The sequence below is a fragment of the Phocoena sinus genome, chromosome 2, assembly GCF_008692025.1.
Source record: "Phocoena sinus isolate mPhoSin1 chromosome 2, mPhoSin1.pri, whole genome shotgun sequence".
Lineage (NCBI taxonomy): Eukaryota > Metazoa > Chordata > Mammalia > Artiodactyla > Phocoenidae > Phocoena > Phocoena sinus.
In genome coordinates this window covers 591,492-615,570 of record NC_045764.1, presented here as the reverse complement: position 1 = coordinate 615,570, position 24,079 = coordinate 591,492, and the positions used below count along the sequence as shown (strand labels likewise).

The 24,079-nt window shown below is 38.1% G+C and overlaps 1 protein-coding gene across 10 annotated transcripts in view; it reads left to right on the top strand.

The window, feature by feature from the left end:
* The window catches only part of ARMC4 (armadillo repeat containing 4), a 207,887-nt gene that overhangs the window by 15,152 nt on the left and 168,656 nt on the right, over positions 1-24,079 (top strand). For all 10 annotated transcript variants that reach the window (XM_032621216.1, XM_032621217.1, XM_032621223.1 and 7 more), the window contains 3 exons: positions 12,601-12,803; positions 14,197-14,295; positions 19,548-19,695. In XM_032621216.1, the coding sequence (XP_032477107.1) occupies positions 12,601-12,803; positions 14,197-14,295; positions 19,548-19,695 (450 nt within the window). The remainder of the gene's footprint in view (positions 1-12,600; positions 12,804-14,196; positions 14,296-19,547; positions 19,696-24,079) is intronic.

The following is a 24,079-nucleotide window of genomic DNA, read 5'->3' as shown; positions in this document are numbered from 1 at the left end:
ATGTTTCTGGTTTTCTTTAGGTGACAGGTGTAATATTTCAAAGTGCTTTCTAAATAGGACTTTTTCATTTTCCGTTTTGAATTAATTACACTAAGAACAAGGGACTCAGGTCTGTTAATGAAGCCTAGACGTTTTGATTATTTTTATCCTTTCTGGTAATCCCATGACTGCTACCTAGTTGGATTGTCTTAATAAGTGTGTCAACTGCGTGTGTATAAGAACTGGGCTTTTTTGTCTCCCATGGTTTGTGAAATAGTGCTGGACAAAGAAATCAGTCAATGTAATATTTTGTGAAAAAAATTTTGCTTGAAGCTGATGTAGGTAAGAAATGATATGCAGGGAACACGAGTGTGGTTCCCTTATGCTCCGGGCTGATCCTCAGGCTGAGGGCAATTCCACAGAGCCCACAGGGCTCACTGATCAGGTCCATCGTCTTTCTGATGCTGCTGCTTGTGGAGCGCCCCGTTTTCTTGTCAGACTGCTGTCGCTCTCATCCTGGCACTTTGTCATCTTTTTGTGAATTCCTTTTGTTTCCTGGCGTTTGATCACTTGTTTCCTGGACCCCAGTTTTCCGTTGTTGTTGCACTGAAGTACATATGTACATAAAATGTGCCATGTTAACCGTTTTAAATGTATCATTCAGTAGCATGAAGTACATTCACAAAGTTGTGCAACCGTTACTACTATTTCCAAACCTTTTTCGTCATCTGAAACTGAGCAGTAACTCTTCATTCCTCCTCCTCCAGCTCTTGGTAACCTCTAATCTACTTTCTGTCTCCACGAATTTACCTATTCTAGGTATTTCATCTAAGTGGACTCATACAATATTCTGTCCTTTTGTTTTGGCCTATTTCACGTACCGTAATGTTTTCAAGGTTCATCCGTGACGTGCCCGTATCCGAACTTCATTTCTTTCTATGGCTGAATGATATTCCATATATGTATATACCAAATTTTCTTCATCTGTTCATCTGTTGATGGACACTGGGTTTTTCCACCTTTGTTTATTGTGAAAAATATTATGAATATTGGTGTACAAATATCTGTTTGAGTCCCTGTTTTCAATTCTTTTGGGTGTACACGTCCGGGTGGCATTTCTCAGTCATATGGGGGTAATTCCACGTTTAACTTTTGAGGGAACTTCCAAGCTGTTTCCGCAGCAGCTGAACCATTTTACATTCCCAATGCAATGTATGAAGATTCCAGTTTCTTCACATCCTCACCAACACTTGATATTTTCTGTGTATGTTTGTGTTTATTATAGACATCCTAATAAGTGTGAACATGGTGTTGTATTGTGGTTTTGATTTGTATTTCCCTAATAATTAGTGATGTTGAACATATTTTCATGTGTTTATTGGTCATTTGTATATCTTCTTTGAAGTAATGTCTACTCAAGTCCTTCGTCCATTAAAAAAATTAAATTGTCTTGTTGAGCCAGAGTTCTTTATATATTGGGGGTATTAATTCCTTATCAGGTAGAAGATTTGCAAATATTTCCCCCTATTCTATGAGTTATCTTTTTACTCATCTTGATAGTGTCCTTTGGTATACAAACATTTTAAATTTTGATAAAGTCTAATTAATATATTTTTTCTTTTGTTACCTGTGCTTTTGGTATCTTATTTAAGGAACCATTGCTAAATCCAAGGTAATAAAGATTTGCCCTTAAGTTTTCCACTAAGAATTTTTTAGTTTTAGTCCTCTCAAGTTTAGGTCTTTGATTCATCTTGAGTTAGGTTTTGTATATGGTGTAAGGGACAACCTTCATTCCTTTGCACATGGATGTTCAGTTTTCCCAGCACCGTTTGTTGAAGACACTGTTCTTTCCCCACTGAATGGTCTTGTCATCCTTGTTAAAAATCAACTGACCATAGATTTCAAGGTTTATTCTTGGGCTCTCAATTCTGTTCCATTGGTCTGTATGTCTATCTGTATACCAGTCCCATACTGTTTTGATTACTATAGCTTTGTACTAGTTTTAAAATCAAAGTGAGTCCTCAAACTTTGTCCTTGTTTTTTCAAGAATCTTTTGGTTATTTGGGGTGCCTTGATTTTCTATAGGAATTTTAGGCTTGGTTTTACCATTTCCACAAAAAACACCATTGAGATTTTGATAGGGATTGTATTGAATCTGTAGATTCCTTTGTGTAACACTGTCATCTTAACAATATTATCTTCTAATCCATGAACATGGAAAGTTTTTCCATTTGTTTGTGTCTTCTTTAACTTCTTTCAGCAATGGTTTATAGTTTTCAGTGTATAAGTCTTTTGACTCCTTGGTTAAATTATTCCTAAGTATTTTATTCTCTTTGATGCTATTGTAAATGGAATTGTTTTCTTCGTTCCCTTTTTGATTGTCCACTGCTAGTGTATAGAAGTACAACTGATTTTTGAGTGTTACAATCAGATTTGATTTTTGAATGTGAAGTTCAAAATTGAATCCTGCAACTTTGCTGAATTTATTTAATTCAGTTTCTGTTGAATCTTTAGGTTTTTCTATATATAAGATCAAGTCACCTGTGACCAGAGATAGTTTACTTTTTCCTTTCCAATTTGGATGTTTTAAATTTCTCTTTCTTGCAAAATTCCATGGCTAGAACTTTCAGGACTATGTTGAATAGAAGTGGCGAACGTAGATTCCTTGTCTTACTCCTTACTCCTTAGGGGAAATGCTTTCAGGCTTTTGCTACTGAATATGATGTTAGCTGTGGGCTTTCCATACATGGCCTTTATCTTGTTGAGGAAGTGCCCTTCTCATCAGTTTTCTTTTTCTTGGTCCACCCCATCATTTTGGTAGCGCTTCCTGAGTAAAAGAGGCACATAGGAGGGAAAAAAATTGAGGGTTAGCATGTTGGAAAATATCTTTATTCTTCTCTCTCAGTTGTTTCTATAACGACAGTTTGAAAATAATTTTTACTTAGAATTTTAAAGGCATTTTTCCTACGTGACCTGTTTGTTTTGGCTTTTCCCATATAATGAGGCTTTAGGATTTTCTCTTATCCCTGATGTTCTGTAATTTTCATGATGATATGGTTGGTGCTGGTTTTTGTTTGTTTTTCATTAATGATGACGTATGTCCTTCAGAACGGGAAAAATATTTTTGTATTATATCTTTAATCATTTTTTTTTTCCTCTCTGATCCTTTTGTTCTCTTTTTGAAACTTCTATTTGGATCTTGGGGCCTCTGAGACTGATCCGCTGATTTTCTTTTCTCTCATACACCCCACCACACTTTCTGCAAATATTCCTTTACTTTGTCTTCCAAACATTGTACAAATCTTTAAAATTTAAGCTCTTATGTTTTTAATGTTTTGTTTTGGGGTGTTTATTTTTACAGACCACATGCTTTCATTTCTCTTGGGTAAAACCTCAGACTGAAATGGCAAGGTTATATGGCGGCTATATGTTTAACTTTTTAAGCCATCGGTAAACTGCTTTCCAAAGGGGTTATAACCATCTCCGTCCACTCTGGCAGTGCATGAGATCGACAGCTGTGCCACGTACTCATCAATAAGTGGTACGGTCAGTCCTTTATTTTAGACGTTCTAATGGGTGTGAACGGATATCTCACTGAGTTTTGATTTGCATTACTTGAATGCATCCTTTCATATGCTTATTTGCCATTTATATATCTTAAGTGGTAAAGTGTATATTCAGATCTTTTGCCCATTTTTTATTGGATTGTTTGGTTCCTTATTACTGAGTTGTGAGATATACATACATACATATAGACTTATATATTCTTTCAGATACAGGATTTATAAATAAATATTTTCTCCCAGTTTGTAGCTTGTTATTTCATTCTCCAAAAAGAGTCTTTCAAAAAGCAAATGTCCTCAATTTTGATGAAGTCCAGTGCTTTTTTTTTTTTGGCGGTACACGGGCCTCTCACTGTTGTGGCCTCTCCCGCTGCGGAGCACAGGCTCCGGACGCACAGGCTCCACGGCCATGCCTCACGGGCCCAGCCGCTCCGCGGCATGTGGGATCCTCCCGGACCGGGGCACAAACCCATGTCCCCTGCATCGGCAGGCGGACTCCCAACCGCTGTGCCACTAGGGAAGCCCTCCAGTGCTTTTTTATAGATGATTTTAAATGTTAGGTTTTACATTTAGGCCTATGATCCAATTTAATATATCTTTTGTACATGATATGAGGTATGGATCAAAGTTCATTTTTTTCTTTTGCATGTAGATTTCTAGTTGTTCCAGCATCATTTGTTGAAAAAGAATTGTCCTTTCTTTGCATAGTTGTCCATTTATCTGGGTGTATTTCTGTTCCATTTGTCTATTTTTATACCAGAACCACACTGTCTTGATTACCTACTTACTTGCATTAAGTCTTGGGTCAGGTAGTGTCAATCCTCTGTCAATCCATTTGTTCTTTGGAGTTGCTGGCTATTCTGTATCTTTTGCATGTCCGTTCAAATTTTATAGTCAGCTTGTCAATTTCTTCATAAAATCCCGAAGGAATTATGACTGATCTTGTGTTGAATCTATAGATCAATTTAAGAACTGACATCTTAACAATATTGGGGTTTCCAATCCATGGAACACAGTATATCCTTCCATTTGTTTAGTATTACTTAGCATGTCTCTCCATCTTATTTAATTTCTCTCAGCATTGCTTTGTAACTTTTGGTGCACATGTCTTACACATCTCTTGTGAAACTTATCTGTAAATATTTCCTATTTGGGAGCTATTGTTAACAATAGTTTTAAAATGTCAATTTCTGGTTATTTGTTGCTACTATATAAAAATACACTTGATTTTTGTATATTGATTTCATACGCTGAAACCTTGCTAAAGTCACTTATTAGTTTTGTCTGGTTTGTAGATTCCAGAGGGTCTTCTATGTAGATAGTCATATTGTCTATAAATAAAGATCATTTTACCTCTTCCTTTACAATTTCAGTGATTTTATTTCTTTTTCTTTCCTTAATGCACTAGAGCTGGAACCTCCAGTACGGAATTGAATAGACGTGGTTTCTTGTTCCTGATGATAAAGGGAAAACTTTCAGTTTCTAATTATTGTTAGCTGTCGGTTTTTCATAGATGAAATTTATAAGGTTGAGGAAGTTCCCCTCTATTCCAAGTTGTTGAGAACTTTATTAGGATTGGATATTGGATTTTATCAAATGATATTTCTGTACCTGTTGCATTAATCATGTTCTTTTTTTCCTCTTTTAGTTTAACATGGTGAATTATATTGATTTGCAAATGATAAACCAACCTTACATTTCTGGGACAAACTTCATTTGTTCAGAGTGCATTATCCTTTTTATATACTTTAAAATTGTAATTTGCTAAGATTTTATTAAGACGTTTTGCATCTACGTAAGATTATCAATGTGTAGTTTTCTTTTCTTCAATATCTTTGTCTGGTTTGGGTATCAGAGTAATACTGGCCTTATAGAATGAGTTGGAAAATTTTATCTCCCATTCAATTTTCTGGAAGAGTTTGTGTAGAATTGCTATTCTTTCTGTCTTAACTGTTTGGTAGAATTCACCAGTGAAGCAATCTGTGCCTGGAGTGTTCTTTGTGGGAAGGTTTTTAACTACAAATTCAATGTCCTTTCTAGTTCTAGGACCATGCAGGCTGTCTGTGTCTTCTTGAGGGAGCTTGCTAGGTTGTCTTTAAAGGAATGCATCCCTTTCATCTAAGTTGTTGAACTGATTGGTATAAACTTGTTTATTCTTTTATTAACCTTTTAACAACTGTAGAATCTGTAGCTGTTGTTACCTCTTTCATGCCTGATATTAATCATTGAGTTTTATTTTTTCTTGATCCATCTGGCTAGAAGTCCATCAGTTCTCTCAAAGAATTCACTTTTGGTTTCATTGATTTTTCTCTATTTTTCTTTATTCTACTTCACTTTGATATTTATTCTTTTCTTTTTACTTAGAGTCTCATTTACTCTTATTTCTCTAGATTTTTTAATCATACATTTAATTTAATCTAGTTATATTTGCATTGAAAGGGATTTTGGTGATTTCAGGGGTGAATAATATTAAGAAAGAATTCTCTTAAGTCTACATTCATCTACAGAGAATTTGTCTTTTGGACAAAGACATTCAGAAACAAGTAAGGCAGGACAGCAGTAAGATGGAAGGCAGTCTCCACTTTCCTGCTCTCACCTTAGCACTGACAGTTCAGAGATGCATCTATTTTTACATCCTTCTGCCTGTTTTGAGTTTATGTTGCTCTTCTTTTGCTAGTTTCTTAAGGTGGCAGCTTAGACTCTTGATTTGAGAGTTGGTAGATGTCATTTCTAAGGTAAGTGTTTAGTGCTATAAATTGCCCTTACAGAATTTTACCTACCTGTCACACATTTTGGCGTTATATTATCACTGTTTTCATTTTCATTCAGTTTTATTTTTTAAACTTCCCTTAAATCCACTATACCTCAATAAAAGTTTTTTTTCCTTGAGACTTCCTCTTTGATCCATGATTATTTATAAGTTTGTTGTTTAGCATTAGATTGTTCTATTACGTGATTCATTGTTAGTTTGATTCCACTGTAGTCAGAGAACACACTCTAAATAACTTAAATCTTTATAAATTTGGTTTTTGGTGTGGTTGAGTTCTTCATACCCTTGCTGATTTTCTATCAGTGTTGAGAGAAGGATTTGAAATCCTCCAACAATAATTGTAGATTTGTCTGTTTCTCCTCTTAGTTCTATCTGTTTTTGTGTTTGCAGCTCTGCATACACATTTAGGATTATGTTTTCCTGATTGACCATTTTATCATTATGTAATGTCCCTCTCTGTCTTTGGTGATTTTCTTTTTTCTGAAGGCTACTTAATCTGCTATTCATATAGCCACTCCTACCTTTTTTTTTAACTAACGTTTGCATGGTGTATCTTTTTCCCTTCTTTGACTTCCAAGCTACCTATATCATTATATTTGTAGTGAGTTTCTTGTAGACAGCATATAGTTGAGTCATTTTTAAAATCCATTTTCTGAAACTCTATTGATGTATCCATTGGTGTGTTTAAGTCGTTTACTTTTAATTATTGATATGTGAGAGCTTAAGTCCGCCAGCTTAGTTTCATTTTCTGTTTTTTCCTTCTGTTTTCTTTCACTTTTTTTTTCCTGGTTTTCTTTGGATTACTTGAACATTTTTTTTTGAATTCCATTTTGATTTTTCCATAGTTTTTTTTTTTTTTTTTTTTTTTTTGCGGTACACGGGCCTCTCATTGTTGTGGCCTCTCCCGCTGCAGAGCGCAGGCTCAGCGGCCATGGCTCATTGGCCCAGCCGCTCCGCGGCACGCAGGACCCTCCCGGACCAGGACACGAACCCGTGTCCCCTGCATCGGCAAGCGGACTCCCAACCACTGCACCACCAGGGAAGCCCCTCCATAGTGTTTTGAGTGTATCTCTTTGTGTAGTTTTTGGTGGTTGTTGTAGATATTGTATTATACATAATTTATCATCGTCTACTGGTGTGACATTTTACCACGTGAGTGAAGTATAGAAACCATATCTCCCTTTAAGTCCCTTTACACTCTCTCATTTATATTTGCCTTTATTTCTGTCACATTGATAACTGTATGAGACACTGTTATAATTTGTGCTTCAACCATCAAACATCATTTAGAAAACTCAAGAGGAGAATGAAAGTCTTTTGTATGTACCCGTGCTTTTATTCTTTCTGTTGTTCTTTTTTTTTTTTTTTTTTTTTGCGGTACGCGGGCCTCTCACTGGTGTGATCTCTCCCGTTGCGGAGCACAGGCTCCGGACGCGCAGGCCCAGCGGCCATGGCTCACGGGCCCAGCTGCTCTGCGGCATGTGGGATCTTCCTGGACCGGGGCACGAACCTGTGTCCCCTGCATCGGCAGGCGGACTCTCAACCAGTGCGCCACCAGGGAAGCCCCTTTCTGTTCTTTTCTTCCTTTCTGGTGTTGCCAATTTCCTTCTTTTATCATATCCTTTCGGTTTAAGAACTTCTTATTCATTGAGGTAGGTCTGTTGGTGACAGATTCTCTTAGTTTTCCTTTATCTGAGAGCATCTTGAATTCCCCTTTATTCCTGAAGAATATTTCCACTGGATATGGTATTCTGGCCTGACGGTTTTTTATTTTCAGCACTTGAAAAATGTTGTTGCAGTCTTTCTGGACTCCACGGTTTCTCCTGAGAAATCTGCTGTTATTTTAATTGTTTTTCCTTTATAGGTAAAATATTGTTTCTCTCTCATTGCTGTTAAGAATTTTCTTTGACTTTAGTTTTATGGAGTTTGATTATTATGTGTCTTGGCAGGAATTTCTTTGGGTTTATTCTGTTTAGGGTTTGCTCAACTTCTTGAATCTTAGATTTATGTCTTTTTCCAAGTTTGGGAAAATTTCAGACATTCTTAGAATGCATTTTCAGTCTGACCTTCTTTCTCCTCTCCTTCTGGTGCTCTGATTACGTGACTGTTGGATTTTCTGCTGTGGTCCCACGGATCTGGAGGCCCTGTTTATTTATTTAAAAAATTTTTTTTTAATATATTTCCTCTTTGTTGTTCAGATTGGGTAATTTCTGTTGTTTGTCTTCAGGTTCATGGTTTCTCTCCTATGTCTTCTCCATCCTGTTGCTGAGCTATCCAGTGAGTTATTTTGGTTTGTAAATTTCATTTTCAGAATTCCTATTTGGTTCTTCTGTATATCATCTATTTATTTGCTGAGACTTTCTGATTTTTCATTTGTTTCCAGCCTTCGTAATTGATTATTAAAGCATTTTTATGATGGCTACTTTATTTTTTTTAATAAATTTATTTATTTTAGGCTGTGTTGGGTCTTTGATGCTGTGCGCGGGCTTTCTCTAGTTGTGGCAAACGGGGGCTGCTCTTTGTTTTGGTGCACAGGCTTCTCATTGTGGTGGCTTCTCTTGTTGCAGGGCATGGGCTCTAGAGCGCAGGCTTAGTAGTTGTGGCACACGGGCTTAGTTGCTCCGCGGCAAGTGGGATCTACCTGGACCAGGGCTCGAACCCGTGTCCCCTGCACCGGCAGGCGGATTCTTAACCAGTGTGCCACCAGGGAAGCCTCATGATGGTTACTTTAAAATCTTATTCCAACATCTATTTGAGATTATTTCATCATCCATTTTACTTTGGTATAAGCATCCATTCATCGTCCTTTCTCATTCAGGTTGTGACGTTCCTTGTTCTTGGTACGATGAGTGATTTTTTGTGTTGTCTTGGACATTTTTGGATCATGTTATGAAACTTTGGATTTTATTTAAATCTTTTGTTGTAGCAGGACTTCTCTAAGTGTAGGTCTCATAGTGTAGGTCTGGCGTACTACAAGGTGCATGTAAAAATCCAGGTTCCCCACTCAGACTCCATTGAGAACCTGGTGGTGTAGGGTGCCTCGGTACCACTGGGCAGGGGGTGGAAGTTCGGTCTCCCCACTGGGCCTCTGCTGACACTCACCTGGCTAGGAGGGGGAGGGTGCTTTATCACATGCTTCCCATGGGGCCTCAACTTAAACCATGGGAGATGAGCCTGTTACTATTTGGAGGTGGTGATTTTACTGTGTCTCGAGATGATAACACGATTTTCCTTCTTTAGTCTGTTGATATGGTCATTCATTTTTGAATATTGAACTAATATTAATCCCGGGGTTGGGATCGGTCATGATGTCTTACCCTATTTGACATTGCTAGATGTCATTTGATAATATTTTGCTGAGGATTTTTGCAGCTATAGTCATGAAGGATATGGGTTAGTAGTTATCTTTTAATGTTTTTGGTATCTGGGTAATGTGGCCTCAGAATGAATTGGGAAGTATGCACTACTCTTTTCTTCTTTCTGGAATTCTTTATGTAGATTGAATCTTATTTCTTTGTTAAATGTTTGGTAGAATTTACCAAGGAATCCATCTCTACCTGAAGGTTTCTTTGTTGAAAGGTTTTATGTTGAGAGTTTTATTTCCTTAGTAGATATACAACTATTCAGATTTTTTTCTCTTACTGAGCTTTGGTGGTTCATGTCTTTCAATGAATTTGCACATTTTATCTAACTTACTTCAAATACTGGCATCAAGTATAACACTCCACTATTGTCTTCTGATGTCTGGAGGCTCTGCTGTGGTAACCCCTCTTTCACGCGTAATATTGGTCATTTATATCTTCTTTTCATTCTTGACTAGTCTGGAAAGAAGTGATAAATTTTATTGATCTTTTCGAAGAACAGCTATTTGTTTCATTGATTTTCTCTATTGTTTGCTTTCTATTTTATTTTGTTTCTGCTCTTTAAATTTTTCTTTCTTCTGCACTCTGGGTTTAATTTGGTCTTCTTTTTTTTTTTTTCTTCCTGTGGTACGCGGGCCTCTCACTGTTGTGGCCTCTCCCGTTGCGGAGCACAGGCTCCGGACGCGCAGGCTCAGCAGACATGGCTCACGGGCCCAGCCGCTCCGCGGCATGTGGGATCCTCCTGGACCAGGGCACGAACCCGTGTCCCCTGCATCGGCAGGCGGACTCTCAACCGCTGCGCCACCAGGGAAGCCCCTGCTCTTCTTATTTAATTTCTTAGTTGGAAGCTTAGGCATCGATTTGAGACCTTTATTTTGTAATATAAAGTTTTATGCTGTAAATTTCTTTATAAGCAGCATATGAACTGTGTCCCATAGACTTTGGTGTGTTTTCATGCAAATCAATATCTCTGAGGATTTTCCATATATCTTCTTATGGATTTGTAGCTTACTTCCATTTTATTATGAGACAATGTTGTATATGATTTTAGTTCTTTTAAATTTGTGGATGTTTGTTTTATGGCTTAAAATATGGTCTGTTTTGGTGAATTTTTCCTTGTGCATTTGAGAAGAATGTGTATTCTGCTGCTGGGTGTGGTGTGTTCTATAAATGTCAGTTACGTCCAGGTCGTTGATAGCCTTCCTCAGGTATTTTATATTCTTTTTTTTTTTTTTCCATGGTACGCGGGCCTCTCACTGTTGTGGCCTCTCCCATTGCGGAGCACAGCCTCTGGACGCGCAGGCTCAGTGGCCGTGGCTCACGGGCCCAGCCGCTCTGCGGCATGTGGGATCTTCCCGGACTGGGGCACGAACCTGTGTCCCCTGCATCGGCAGGCGGACTCTCAACCACTGCGCCACCAGGGAAGCTCTGTATTCTTATTAAGTTTTGTTTTGTTCATTCTGTTGATTATTGAGAGGGGGGTTTTGAAGTCTCCTAATTGTGGATTTGTCTGTTTTTTCCAGTTAGTTCTGTTGTTGCTTTAATCTTTTGAAATTCTGTTGTTTGGTGAACACACAGTTAGAATTGGGTGTAATTGGCTCTTGGTCATTATATGTCTCTCTATCTCTGATAATATTATTTGTTTTGAAGTCCATTTTGTCTGATTTTAATGTGGCCATTCCTGCTTTTTTTGATTATTGGTTTCATGGAATATTTTTCTGCAGCTTTTTACTTACAGTGTATTTATATCTTTATATATAAAATGGTTTCTTTTAGACCACAAATAATTGGGTTTTCCTTTGTCATCCACTCTGATGATTTCTTTTAATTGACGTTTTAAAATCATTTTCATTTAATGTGCCTACTGATAGAGTTGAATTAAATTGACTATTTTGCTTGTTGCTTTTATTAGTCCCATTTGTTCTTTGTTCTTTTTCTTTCCCCTTTGAATTAACTGAAGTTTTAGAAATGATTCCATTTTGTGTATGCAATTAGTTCATCAGTTATACTTTTTAAAAAACGTCTCAGTTGGGCTTATAATATCCGTCTGTAGTTTACCTTGTCTGCCTTTGAACAGCATTATACAGTTTCACAAGTAGTCTAAGAGCCTTCCAAGAGTGTGTTTCGAATGCCTCTCCCTGTGTTTGTACTATTGTTGTCACACATTTTACTTTGACGTGCTATCAACTCCTTATCACAAAGAAACTTTTATATTTATTTTTACCATTTCTGCTTTCTTTTGTGTAGATGTATGTTCTGCCTCGTATGAGATCCCTTCTGACTGAAGAGCTTCATGAACAATTTTTTTAGCCTGGGTCTTCTGGCAGTGAATTCTCTCAGCTTTTTTTCATCTGTGAAGTCTTTATTTTACCTTCATTTTCAAAAGATTTTTTTTCTCTGTATAGAATTTTGGGTTGACAGGATATGGGGTTTCTTCCCTTTCATCACTTTAACTGTATCGCTCCCTTGTCTTGTGGATTGCATTGTCTCTGATGAGAAGTCTCTTTTAATTGTCATGTTCCTTCCTCTCTCTATAATCTATCTCTTATTTCTGGCTGCCTGCAAGGTGGTCTCTTTATCCTTGGTCTCGGCAGTTTGACTAAGATGTGTCCCCGTCTTTATAGGGTTTAAGTGTAATTTTTTCCTGGTGGTGGTGAGGAGTGAGTTGGTCCAGTCCTGCTGCTGTATCCATGTGGGCTGCAGCGGGGGTGTGAGTTTAGGATCAGCCCATCACTGTCAGCCTAACTCCAACACAGGCCTTGGTCTTGAAGTTGCCCAGATTCAATTTGTATTGCTAAGCAACACAAGTTAGAGCATCTTGAGGCTTCCTGCCTGAATTTATCGCCAGGGTTAATTTTCAGATAACATGAGATAATTCAGAAGTGATATCACAGTAAAAATATGCTCTTTTTTTTTTTAATTAAAGGAGGTTAGATTCAATGAAGAACAGCAAAAGGAGAAGGACCAGCCTAATGCGGCACCTGAGGAGGAAGCAGCCGCTTTACATGAAGCTAGCGCTGCTTCCCGCAGGAGTGCGCTGGAGAAGAAACAAATCAGTTTGGGAAGGAGTCAGATGACCAAGAGATTAGAGCCAACTTTGAACTGGAATACCACTGTTGATGCCAAAAAGTATGTAGACACTTCCATGATGGGTTTTCTGATACATCCTTGCTAACCACACAGTTGCCCAGCTTTTCACATAACTCAGTTTCATCAGAGAAAACTACAGAGGAGATACTCACACCTTCCTCCGTGATATAAGTTGGTTCCTTCCTGTCCTCTTCACGCTCCAGGCAGAAAGATTTGACAGCAAACAGCGTTTGTGTGCAGAGCACCACGGCGGGAGGGAGAGCCCAATTCACTTTCATGTGGTTGGTGAGTCAGGGCAAATAACACGTGAAAAAGATGATAAAAACGCATGGAGGAATCCCATGGGAAATGTAAACATTGTGGTAGGGACCTGATTAAGTAAGTGTTAGAAGAATTCCGCTTTAAATTATGTGATTAAATGTACCATTATGTGTAGTTAATTAGGGAAAACTTCATAGATGTGGTATCTTGTATATTAACAGAACTTTAAGTAAATACTATAAAAAAGGATAGAACCGCAAACATATGGATGGTCTGAGTAAAGTGGACACAAGTTTGATGAATGTCTGACGTATACAAGCCTAGTTCCATTTAGGACCCTCCGAATCGGTGCCAAAGCAAAGATTAAGGGCCAATGTTACCAACACGCAAGCAGTCAGAAGCACCCAGAGCACTTTTTAAAGCTTAGCAAATAGGCTAAAAGTTACAGCCTGTTTTTATTCCATGTCATCCCCTTACTGGGTTAAGAACTGGGTCCCTCACCTGCAGGGATTCTGAGAACCACAGGTGATTGTATTTTGGGTGCAAACTCAGAGAGCTGGCAGAGGAGTCCTGTGGGAGGAGGAGACGTGCTTGGTCCTCTGAGTCTCACTGATTTTGGGGTGTTTGACCTTTGTGGCTCTGTTTGAAAGAGTGAGTCTGAAAATGACAAATGTATGGGCTGCTCTGTTAATGGGGAGGTGAATTATAAAATACTGCTTTTTGCATGTGCTTATTTTCTTCAATTAAGAATTCACTAAACAAGTATTTAATGCAAACCCAGTACGTGCCAAGGTGTAGACTAAGCTTGAGAGTATCCAGAAAATCAGGCACAGGACCTGCTGCAGTGTCAGGTGGGCAAGGTGGAGAAACAGGCAGCTGTGATCCAGGACAGACTGAAGGACCTTCCCAATGATGGCAGCCTATGAAGGCCTGTTTCTAGCACAAAGAAATACTGGACAGAGTGTTTCTCCGTTACATAAAATGCATGGCTGTGCCTGAAGGACAAAAGGGACCTCTCAGGTGTCAGATGAGACTGGAGCTCATAGTCGTTCTCTGTGTTAGGAAAACACATCATTTGGATGCGTGAAAATGATGGAATATTTGTATACATTTCTATTTTAATTTCCTGTTAGTCAGCATAAAGTAATTAATAAAATTAATATCTCTTTAGGAACAAAAGCTCACTAAGAGACACCCAAGAAGAAAAACATGGAGGAAGACTTGAAAAGTCCAGACCATCTACTTCACCTGGAAAAGCACAGTTAATTCGGTGAGTTTCTGTTCACATGACCAGTACTTTAAAGCCAGCCCTATGCAACAGGCTAGTTAATGCTGGTTAATGGTGTTTTACTTTCACATTAGGGTCCTAAGATGTCTATATTGACAGTTAGTAGGAATGCTGTAAAAATGGTAATAGTGGATTTCTTTAAATATATTTACAGAATATCCTTTTAATGTGGAGTTACTTTAATACAGTGATCTACTGGTATTAGTTAACTCTTTGTAAATGAATATATTTAATGCAAAAAGCAGTTAACTAAGTGGTAGCAAAACTGGGCTCTTATCTGATCTCTGGCCTCTGAAAAATCATGTCATACAAAATTGTCATCTTTATGAGCCTTACTTTACTGGTCACTGATGGCTCTGCCAATTCTAAAGGGATAAATGTTATTTCTCATTAAAACAGCCATTAATAGAAGGCCAACTAATGAGCTTCTTACCCAGTTTTCAGTTTGATGATAAAAGTGACGTATCTGGGGAGAAGGTTCAGCCATTTTTACTCTAAGGTGGTGGTGGGAAGAAATGGCAGAAATTTCACTTTTAAAATTTGCACACTTGGAAAAAACAAACTTTAAGACACTCTACAGCGTGTATGCCATTTTGGGGAGTTAGACATAATAAACTATTAATTTTTTGACAACTTTTTAAAACTTTTTATTTTGAAATAATTGTAGATTCACAGAAAGTTGCGGAGATAGTGCAGAGAGGTCCCATAGACCCTTCACCTAGCCTCTCCCAGTTGTTAAATCCTACATCCTCCGCAACTGTGGTACAAGATCAAAACCAGGAGATTAACACGGGTACAACGTATAGGTATAGTTCAGTGTCATTATACCCTGTGCAGGTTTGTGTGATGACCGTGGCGACCAGGCTAGAGCACTGTTCACCCCGCACAGACGTCCCCCGGCCGCCCCATTATAGCCACAACCCCCGTCATTCCCACTTCCTAGCAACCATTCATCTGTTCGCTATTTTCATAATTTTGTCATTTTGGACCGCCATATAAGTAGATTCATACATTTTTTTATATTGACTTTTTTTCAACACCACAATACCCTTGAGATCCACCTAAGTTGTTGCATGTATTAATAGTTTGTCCCTTTTAATTGCTGGGTGGCATTCCATCGTATGGATATACCACGCAATGGTAGTTTTAAAAATTATTCACGTATTAATGCACCTTTTAGTTGTTTGCAGTGTTTGGCTGTTAAAAATAAAGCTGCTACGAACAGTCACATTCAGGTTTTTGTACGGATGTAAGTTTTCATTCCTCTAGGATAAATGCCCAGTTGCTGACATAGATAGTAATTGTGTGTTTAGCTTTTTTAAGAAACTGCCTACCTTTTCCAGACTGGCTGCACCATTTTATGTTCCCACCAGTGACGTCTGAGAGACTCAGCTTCCCCTCATCCTCGCCAGCATTTGGTATCGTTGCGTGTTGTACTTCAGCTCTTCTGAAAGCTGTGTAGTGATAGCTCGTTGTGGTCTTAGCATTTCCCTAATGGCTCGTGATGTTAACATCTTGTCGTGAGCTTATTGCCGTCCCTTTATGCTTATCAGTGAAATGTCTCTTTATGTCTTTTGCTCATTTTCTAGTTGAATCATGTGTTTTTTAAATGTTGAGTTTTGAGTGTTCTTTTCTATCCAGGATATCCTTGGTTATATATGTAGTTTGCAAATATTTTCTCCCTTTCTGTAACTTGTCTTTTCATCCTCTTAATAGGGCCTCTCAGAGAACAATCTTTAATTTTGATGAAGTCTGATTTATCAATTTTTTCTTTTATGGGTTGTGCCTTTGATGTCACAAAGCCCTTGGTCCTGAAGATTATCTCCAATGTTTTCTTCCTAAAAGTTCAATAATTCTACATTTTATATTAAAGACTGGGATCCATTTTGAGTTAATTTTATATAAAGTATGAGACCTAGGTCAAGATTCATTGCCCTAGGTCATTTCTCCAGCACCATTTGATGAAAAGTCTATCTTTCCACCTTTGACTTGCTTTTTCACCTTAATCAAAAATCAGGTGGGTGTACTCGTGTGGGGCTATTTCTGGGTCTTTATTCTGTGCAGCTGACTTTTATGTCCAGCCCTTTGCCAACACCATACATTCTTGATTACTGTAGCTCTATAGTAAATCTTGAAATCTGGTAAAGTGATTCCTCTCACTTTATTATTTTTCTTCCCCAAATCGTTTTGACCTATTCTAGCTTTTTTCCTTTCCACATAAATTTTAGAATGACCTTCCTATATCTAACAGAAAAAACTTACTGAAGATTTTGATAGAAATTGCATTAAAACTCTGTATCAATTTTGAGAAAATTGATATCTTTACTATGTAGACTCTGCCAATCCATGAACACTGTATGCCTATGTATTTAAGCCTTCGATTTCTTTCCCCAGCAGTTTGTAATAGTTTTCAGCATATAAGTCCTGTACATGTTTTGTTAGATTTACATCTAGAAGTAGAAACGCCAGTACTATGTTGACTATCAGTGATCAAAGTTCTTGCTTTTTCTCAATCTTAGGAGGAAAGCATTCAGTCTTTCACCAGAAAGTATGATGACAGTTTTTGTACAGATATTCTTTATCAAGTTGAGGAAGTTCCCCTCTGTTCTTGGTTTTCTGAGAGTTTTAATCACCATTGGGTGTTGAATTTTGTCACATGGTTTTTCTACATCAATTGGTATGGTCATGCCATTTTTCTTCTTTAGGCTATTACTGTGGTGGATTACAACGGCTGATTTTTGAATACTGAATCAGCCTTGCATTCCTGGAATAAACCCCACTTGGTCATGGTGGGCTCATTCTTTTTATATATAGCTGAATTATGTGTGCTTAATAGTATGTTAAGAATATTTGCATCTACACTCATGAGGGATATTCAGTAACAGTGTTTTGTTTTTGTTTGCACTTTGGTTTTGATATCAGGCTTCATAAAATGAGTTCCCTTCTCTTGTATTTTCTAGGAGAGACTGTATAAAATTGGTGTTAGTACTTCTATGCCTGTTAAAATTCTCCAGTGAAATCATCTGGAACTGGAGACTTTTGCTATGAGTTTTAAAATTATGAATTAATTCCATTAATAGTTGTAGCGCTGTTCAAATTACGTGCTTCATATTGGTTAAGTTACGGTAGTTTGTACCTTTAAAGGAGTTGGTCCGTTTTATCTAAATTGTCAGAGTTAATGTTCAGTTGTTCATAGTTTTCTCTTCTTATCCTTTTGTTGTCAGCAGGATCTGTAGTGATATGCTACGTTCCATTCATTTCTGGTTCTGGAAATTTGTGTCTTCTCTTCTTTTTGTCAGTCTTGCTAGAGCTTTGTCAGTTTTATTGATCTTTTCAACAAGCAGTTTTTTGTTTTTATAGATTTTTCAAGTTGCTTTTCTGTTTTCAATTTGATTGATTTCTTCTCTTTATTATTTCCTTTTCTCTGTTTTCTTTGGGTTTGTTTTGCTCTTCTTTTTCTAGTTTCTTTAGACGTGAGTTTAGATGACTGAACTGAGCCTTCTCTTTTCTTACGTAGGCCTTTAGTGCCGTGTAGTTCTCTTTCTGCATTGCTTTAGCTGTGTACAGAAAACCTGATATATCTTTGTGTGTGTATGTATGGGTGTGGCTTTTTTCAGTTTTGTTGAGATATAATTGACGTACAGCTCTGTATAAGCGCATGGTGCACCCTATGACTTGACATACGTGTACTGTGAAATGACTGCAATAGGCTCAGTTAATTTACACCCCCTTATGTAGTTGCAAATAACTCTGTTTCTTGTGATGAGGACCCTCAGACTTACTCTCTAAGCGACTTTCAGATACACCACACGGCAATGTTAGCGTAGTCATCTCGTACACCACATCCCCAGCACTTATTTATCAGATACCTGTGTGTAGCGTTTGAACACCTTCCCCCAATTTCCCTCCCTCCACCTCTGGTAACCACAAGTCTGATTTCTATGAGTTTGGTTGTTGTTTTGTTTCTGTTTTTTACTCTTAGATTCCACGTATAAATGAAATCATACAGTATTTGTCTTCCTCTGACTGATTTCACTTAGTATGATACCCTCCAGGTCCACCCAGGTTGTCACCAATGGCAGGATTTCCTTCTATTTTTATGACTAATATTCCATTGTTTGTATGTATCACGTCTTCTTTATCCATTCGTCTGTCCATGGACACTTAGGTTGCTTCCATGTCTTGGCTATTGTAAATAATGCTGCAGTGAACATTGGGGTTTACTTTATTTTTAGGTAGACCTGATCTACCAGATTTTCCTCTTTAACCAACACAGGTTTCCTGACATCTTTTGGACAAGAGGATACATAAAACTGAAACTCAGCTCCAGGCACTTCAGTTCAGGATTTCCCCCCACTGTGGCCCAGAGAGCACAGTTGCACCATTCTGCACTTTTGAAAGTACAAGAATTGGAGCTCTCTGTGCTGAAAAACCTTTGAGAAATTAAGAGAATGGTAGAACCTTAAAAATAATGAAACTTGACAATTACCCATCCTCCTACTATGCTTCCAAATGGAAAAGACTAGGAAAGAGTTTTATGGAAGAGAGCACCTGGGGGGATGGAGAGAGAAAAGGAGGGAGAGAAAGAAAGAAGATAAGGATGAATTGACTATGTTCCCAAGGGCTTGAGGGAACTAGCCTGTGTCTGTGACCTTGGTGTTAAGTTAGAAGCCTCTAGAGCAGTGAGGAATAAAGTGAACTCTCTTTGGTAAGGGAATAAATGCCTTCCCTTTGGGGCACTGGCAGCACTGCCCAACTGAGCTTTCTGCAGTAATCGCAATGGTTTATTTCTGAGCTGTCCTGTAGGGTAGCCACTAGCTACGTATGATTATTGAGCACTTGCAGTGTGGCCAGTGTGACTGGAGAACTGAATTTTTAATTGTATTCAATTTTAAGTAAGTAAATAAAAGAAATGTAAATATAAATAACCACATGTTAAATCAGTTAACTGCTACGACAAGTTGCAGTCTTCGGTCATTTACCTAATACCCTTGCCATTTCTTGCCATGTTCTTTATTATTATTGAGCCTGTAGCAATAATACTGAAATGCGTCTGCTGCTGAGACGTGTTTGCTTACCTCCTCATATAGATATTAACAAAGATCTTCCAGAACTCAGAAGGTGTTGGTACCTCATCCATTGCTTGTGTACATTTTGCTGAAATGGTTACATTATAACCGTGTCCATACTGTAGCATAAACGTACTTATTATACCTTGTTGTTGTTGTTCTTAGTAAGAGTGCTGAAAAGATTGAGGAGATTATTAGTGAGAGCTCCTCAGAGAGTGAGGAAGATGAAGAACCACCTGACCATCTTCAGGAAGCAAATGCAGATTTGCCGTCAGAATACTGGCAAATTCAGAAGCTGGTGAAATATTTGAAGGTGAGAGAGAAACCTTTTGTACTATGTTTGCAATGTTTCTTTAAAATTTTTTCCTGAAAATGCATGTTCTGCTTCCAAGTTGACCATATATTTATTTCAAGTGAGGGTAGTAAGTATCCCTGTTACTACTTCAGTGTGCACAGGGGAAGGTCCTGTTACCCTGAGGACGGTGAGGTTCGTCCTCATGGAGCAGCTGGGCTGTCAGGTGCCAGCCCTCTCCCCTAGCTGGGGAGCGGGCGGCGGGCCGTGGCAGCCGTCAGATTTTGTGACTTGCCAGCGTTTTATGATCTGCAGTATGATGCAGTGGCAAGAGCAAGGAGTCTTGAAGTTGGACTTAGACTAAATTCTAGGTTGTACCACTCACTAGCAACGTGACTGTTGAACCGTTATGGTTTTGAGCCTTAGTTTTCCCAACCCATGGAGTGAAATTAGTAATACCCACTATAGGATTATTTTAAGGACTGAGAAAACACATTTGAAGCATGTGGTGTGTCTGATACATTGTAGGTGCTTAAAATATAGATCGGTCCATTTCCATTACTCTCAAGTAATATATCATGTGTGAAAACATTTTATAATAATAAATACATAAATGGCCCATATAACAGTGTATCAGTATTTAAGTCCTTGAACATGGGGTGGGGCGAGGAAAATGATTTACCCAAGCCCAGATTACTATTCGTTTCTGATATTGGATAGTGGATATTGATAAATGGCGAGGCCAGGTCTAAAGCGATAGCCCAGAAGTACTTGTGAAAACGGCATTTTGACTTACGTCATCTTGTCCTCCTGCATTTGCTAAGCTTTGCAGAGCTCAAGTTATTTATGTGACTCCTAAATTGCTAAAGGGTACTTTTCCTGTGCCTCTGAGGTCGTCCCAAGCTGACAGGTGAACTAGCCTATATGCACATTTTGGTGAATTCGACAGAGGCCCTCTGCATGGACAGTCTGGTAGGTATAAGTAAGCCAAAGAAGTTTTTCCTAAAAGAAAAATAGGCCCGCTTGCCTGTTGGACACAGTCTCAGCGGCAATTCTCAGCACTTCTCAGAAAAAGTTTTTTATGTTTTCCTGAATCCTGAATCCCAAGAAAAATTAGTCAAGAAATTGGGAAAACGGGAAGTTAGAATTAAAATTTGACAATTAAAATTTAATAATCTTCCTGAAGACATTACTGGCTCAGGGGAATCTACTGACATCATGGAGAGCAACACCTGTTGATTATCTTGGTAATCATTCCACAGCGTACGTGGGTATCAAATCAGCACATTGTACACGTCAGATACAATTATATTTGCCAGTCATCCCTCAGTAAAGTTTTTAAAAAAAAAGAAAATTCTGGCAGCAGAATCAAAGGTGAAGGTAGACATTTCCAGGCATCAGGACGGGAACCAGTAAGAGTAAAGTGGTCACAGCCCAGGCGGTCAGCCTCGCTTGTAGCTGTTGCCGTGCTCTAAATAATGTGTATGTGCAAGTCATTCTTGCAAAAATAAAGGATCTGCTAATATGCATCACATACTTTATACAAGTCCTATTAGTGGTGTTCTAAGAAATAACAAATTCGTAAAGCAAGGTAAGTCGTTAACTTTGAAATTTTGATCTGTGATTCTCTGTAGCCCTGGTGAGCTTGCTAGGAGATCTGAATGGTATGTCATTGGATGTACCCGGGCATTGTTTTGTGTTTGAATATTCACTGTATTGTATGTATTATGTATTACAATTTGTTCTTTCCAAGTAATTTAACATAAGAAATGCAAAGAGAGGAAGATTTGAGTGTGGGTTGTGCAACACTGCATCATGAAACCCGAAAGTGATCTAAAATCTTAATTAGCAAAAACAACATAGACCTCAATGGCCCAACCAGAATCAGGGCAGGAAGATAAAATATTTTCATCATTAAAAAAGGAAATGAGCATATATGATGCAAACTCTAACGCCTAACGTGGCTATGCTTTTGGAAGCCTGTCAACAATTTGACCAATGTCAATGTAAAATGAAAGAAAACATTTTTAACATCTGGCATATTTGTCCTGAAACAAAAATCAAGACTATTGGAGAGGACAATTAATGCTTTGTGTATTTTAAAATTGTATTTTAAGAATATCTTATAAATGATAAACATTTTAATGTCATCTTTCAGTTTTTAAAATGGCTTTTATTTTTATTTTATTATTATTTTTTAACATCTTTATTGGGGTATAATTGCTTTACAATGGTGTGTTAGTTTCTGCTTTATAACAAAGTGAATCAGCCACACATATACATATGTTCCCATATCTCTTCTCTCTTGCGTCTCCCTCCCTCCCACCTTCCCTATCCCACCCCTCCAGGTGGTCACAAAGCACCGAGCCGATATCCCTGTGCCATGCGGCTGCTTCCCACTAGCTATCTACCTTACGTTTGTTAGTGTATATATGTCCATGCCTCTCTCTCGCCCTGTCACAGCTCACCCTTCCCCCTCCCCATATCCTCAAGTCCGTTCTCCAGTAGGTCTGTGTCTTTATTTCTGTCTTACCCCTAGGTTCTTCATGACATTTTTTTCCCCTTAAATTCCATATATGTGTGTTAGCATACGGTATTTGTCTTTTTCTTTCTGACTTACTTCACTCTGTATGACAGACTCTAGGTCTATCCACCTCATTACAACTAGCTCAATTTCGTTTCTTTTTACGGCTGAGTAATATTCCATTGTATATATGTGCCACATCTTCTTTATCCATTCATCCGATGATGGACACTTAGGTTGTTTCCATCTCCGGGCTATTGTAAATAGAGCTGCAGTGAACATTTTGGTACGTGACTCTTTTTGAATTATGGTTTTCTCAGGGTATATGCCCAGTAGTATGGTAGTTCTCTTTGTAGTTTTTTAAGGAACCTCCATACTGTTCTCCATAGTGGCTGTACCAATTCACATTCCCACCAGCAGTGCAAGAGTGTTCCCTTTTCTCCACACCCTCTCCAGCATTTATTGTTTCTAGATTTTTTGATGATGGCCATTCTGACTGGTGTGAGATGATATCTCATTGTAGTTTTGATTTGCATTTCTCTAATGATTAATGAAGTTGAGCATTCTTTCATGTGTTTGTTGGCAGTCTGTATATCTTCTTTGGAGAAATGTCTATGTAGGTCTTCTGCCCATTTTTGGATTGGTTGTTTGTTTTTTTGTTATTGAGCTGCATGAGCTGCTTATAAATTTTGGAGATTAATCCTTTGTCAGTTGCTTCATTTGCAAATATTTTCTCCCATTCTGAGGGTTGTCTTTTGGTCTTGTTTATGGTTTCCTTTGCTGTGCAAAAGCTTTGAAGTTTCATTAGGTCCCATTTGTTTATTTTTGTTTTTATTTCCATTTCTCTAGGAGGTGGGTCAAAAAGGATCTTGCTGTGATTTATGTCCTAGAGTGTTCTGCCTATGTTTTCCTCTAAGAGTTTGATAGTTTCTGGCCTTACATTTAGGTCTTTAATCCATTTTTAGCTTATTTTTGTGTATGGTGTTAGAGATTGTTCTAATCTCATACTTTTATATGTACCTGTCCAGTTTTCCCAGCACCACTCATTGAAGAGGTTGTCCTTTCTCCACTCTACATTCCTGCCTCCTTTATCAAAGATAAGATGACCATATGTGTGTGGGTTTATCTCTGGGCTTTCTATCCTGTTCCATTGATCTCTCTTTCTGTTTTTGTGCCAGTACCATACTGTCTTGATTACTGTAGCTTTGTAGTATAGTCTGAAGTCAGGGAGCCTGATTCCTCCAGCTCCGTTTTTCGTTCTCAAGATTGCTTTGGCTATTCGGGGTCTTTTGTGTTTCCATACAAATTGTGAAATTTTTTGTTCTAGTTCTGTGAAAAATGCCAGTGGTAGTTTGATAGGGATTGCCTTGTTGCTTTGGGTAGTAGAGTCATTTTCACAATGTTGATTCTTCCAATCCACGAACATGCTATATCTCTCCATCTATTTGTATCATCTTTAATTTCTTTCATCAGTGTCTTATAATTTTCTGCATACAGGTCTTTTGTCTCCTTAGGGAGGTTTATTCCTAGATATTTTATTCTTTTTGTTGCAATGGTAAATGGGAGTGTTTTCTCGATCTCACTTTCAGATTTTTCATCATTAGTGTATAGGAATGCCAGAAATTTCTGTGCATTAATTTTGTATCCTGCTACTTCACCAAATTCAGTGATTAGCTCTAGTAGGTTTCTGCTATCACCTTTAGGATTCTATATGTATAGTATCACGTCATCTGCAAACAGTGAGAGCTTTACTTCTTCTTTTGCGATTTGGATTCCTTTTATTTCCTTTTCTTCTCTCATTGCTGTGGCTAAAACTTCCAAAACTATGTCGGATAAGAGTGGTGAGAGTGGGCAACCTTGTCTTGTTCCTGATCTTAGTGG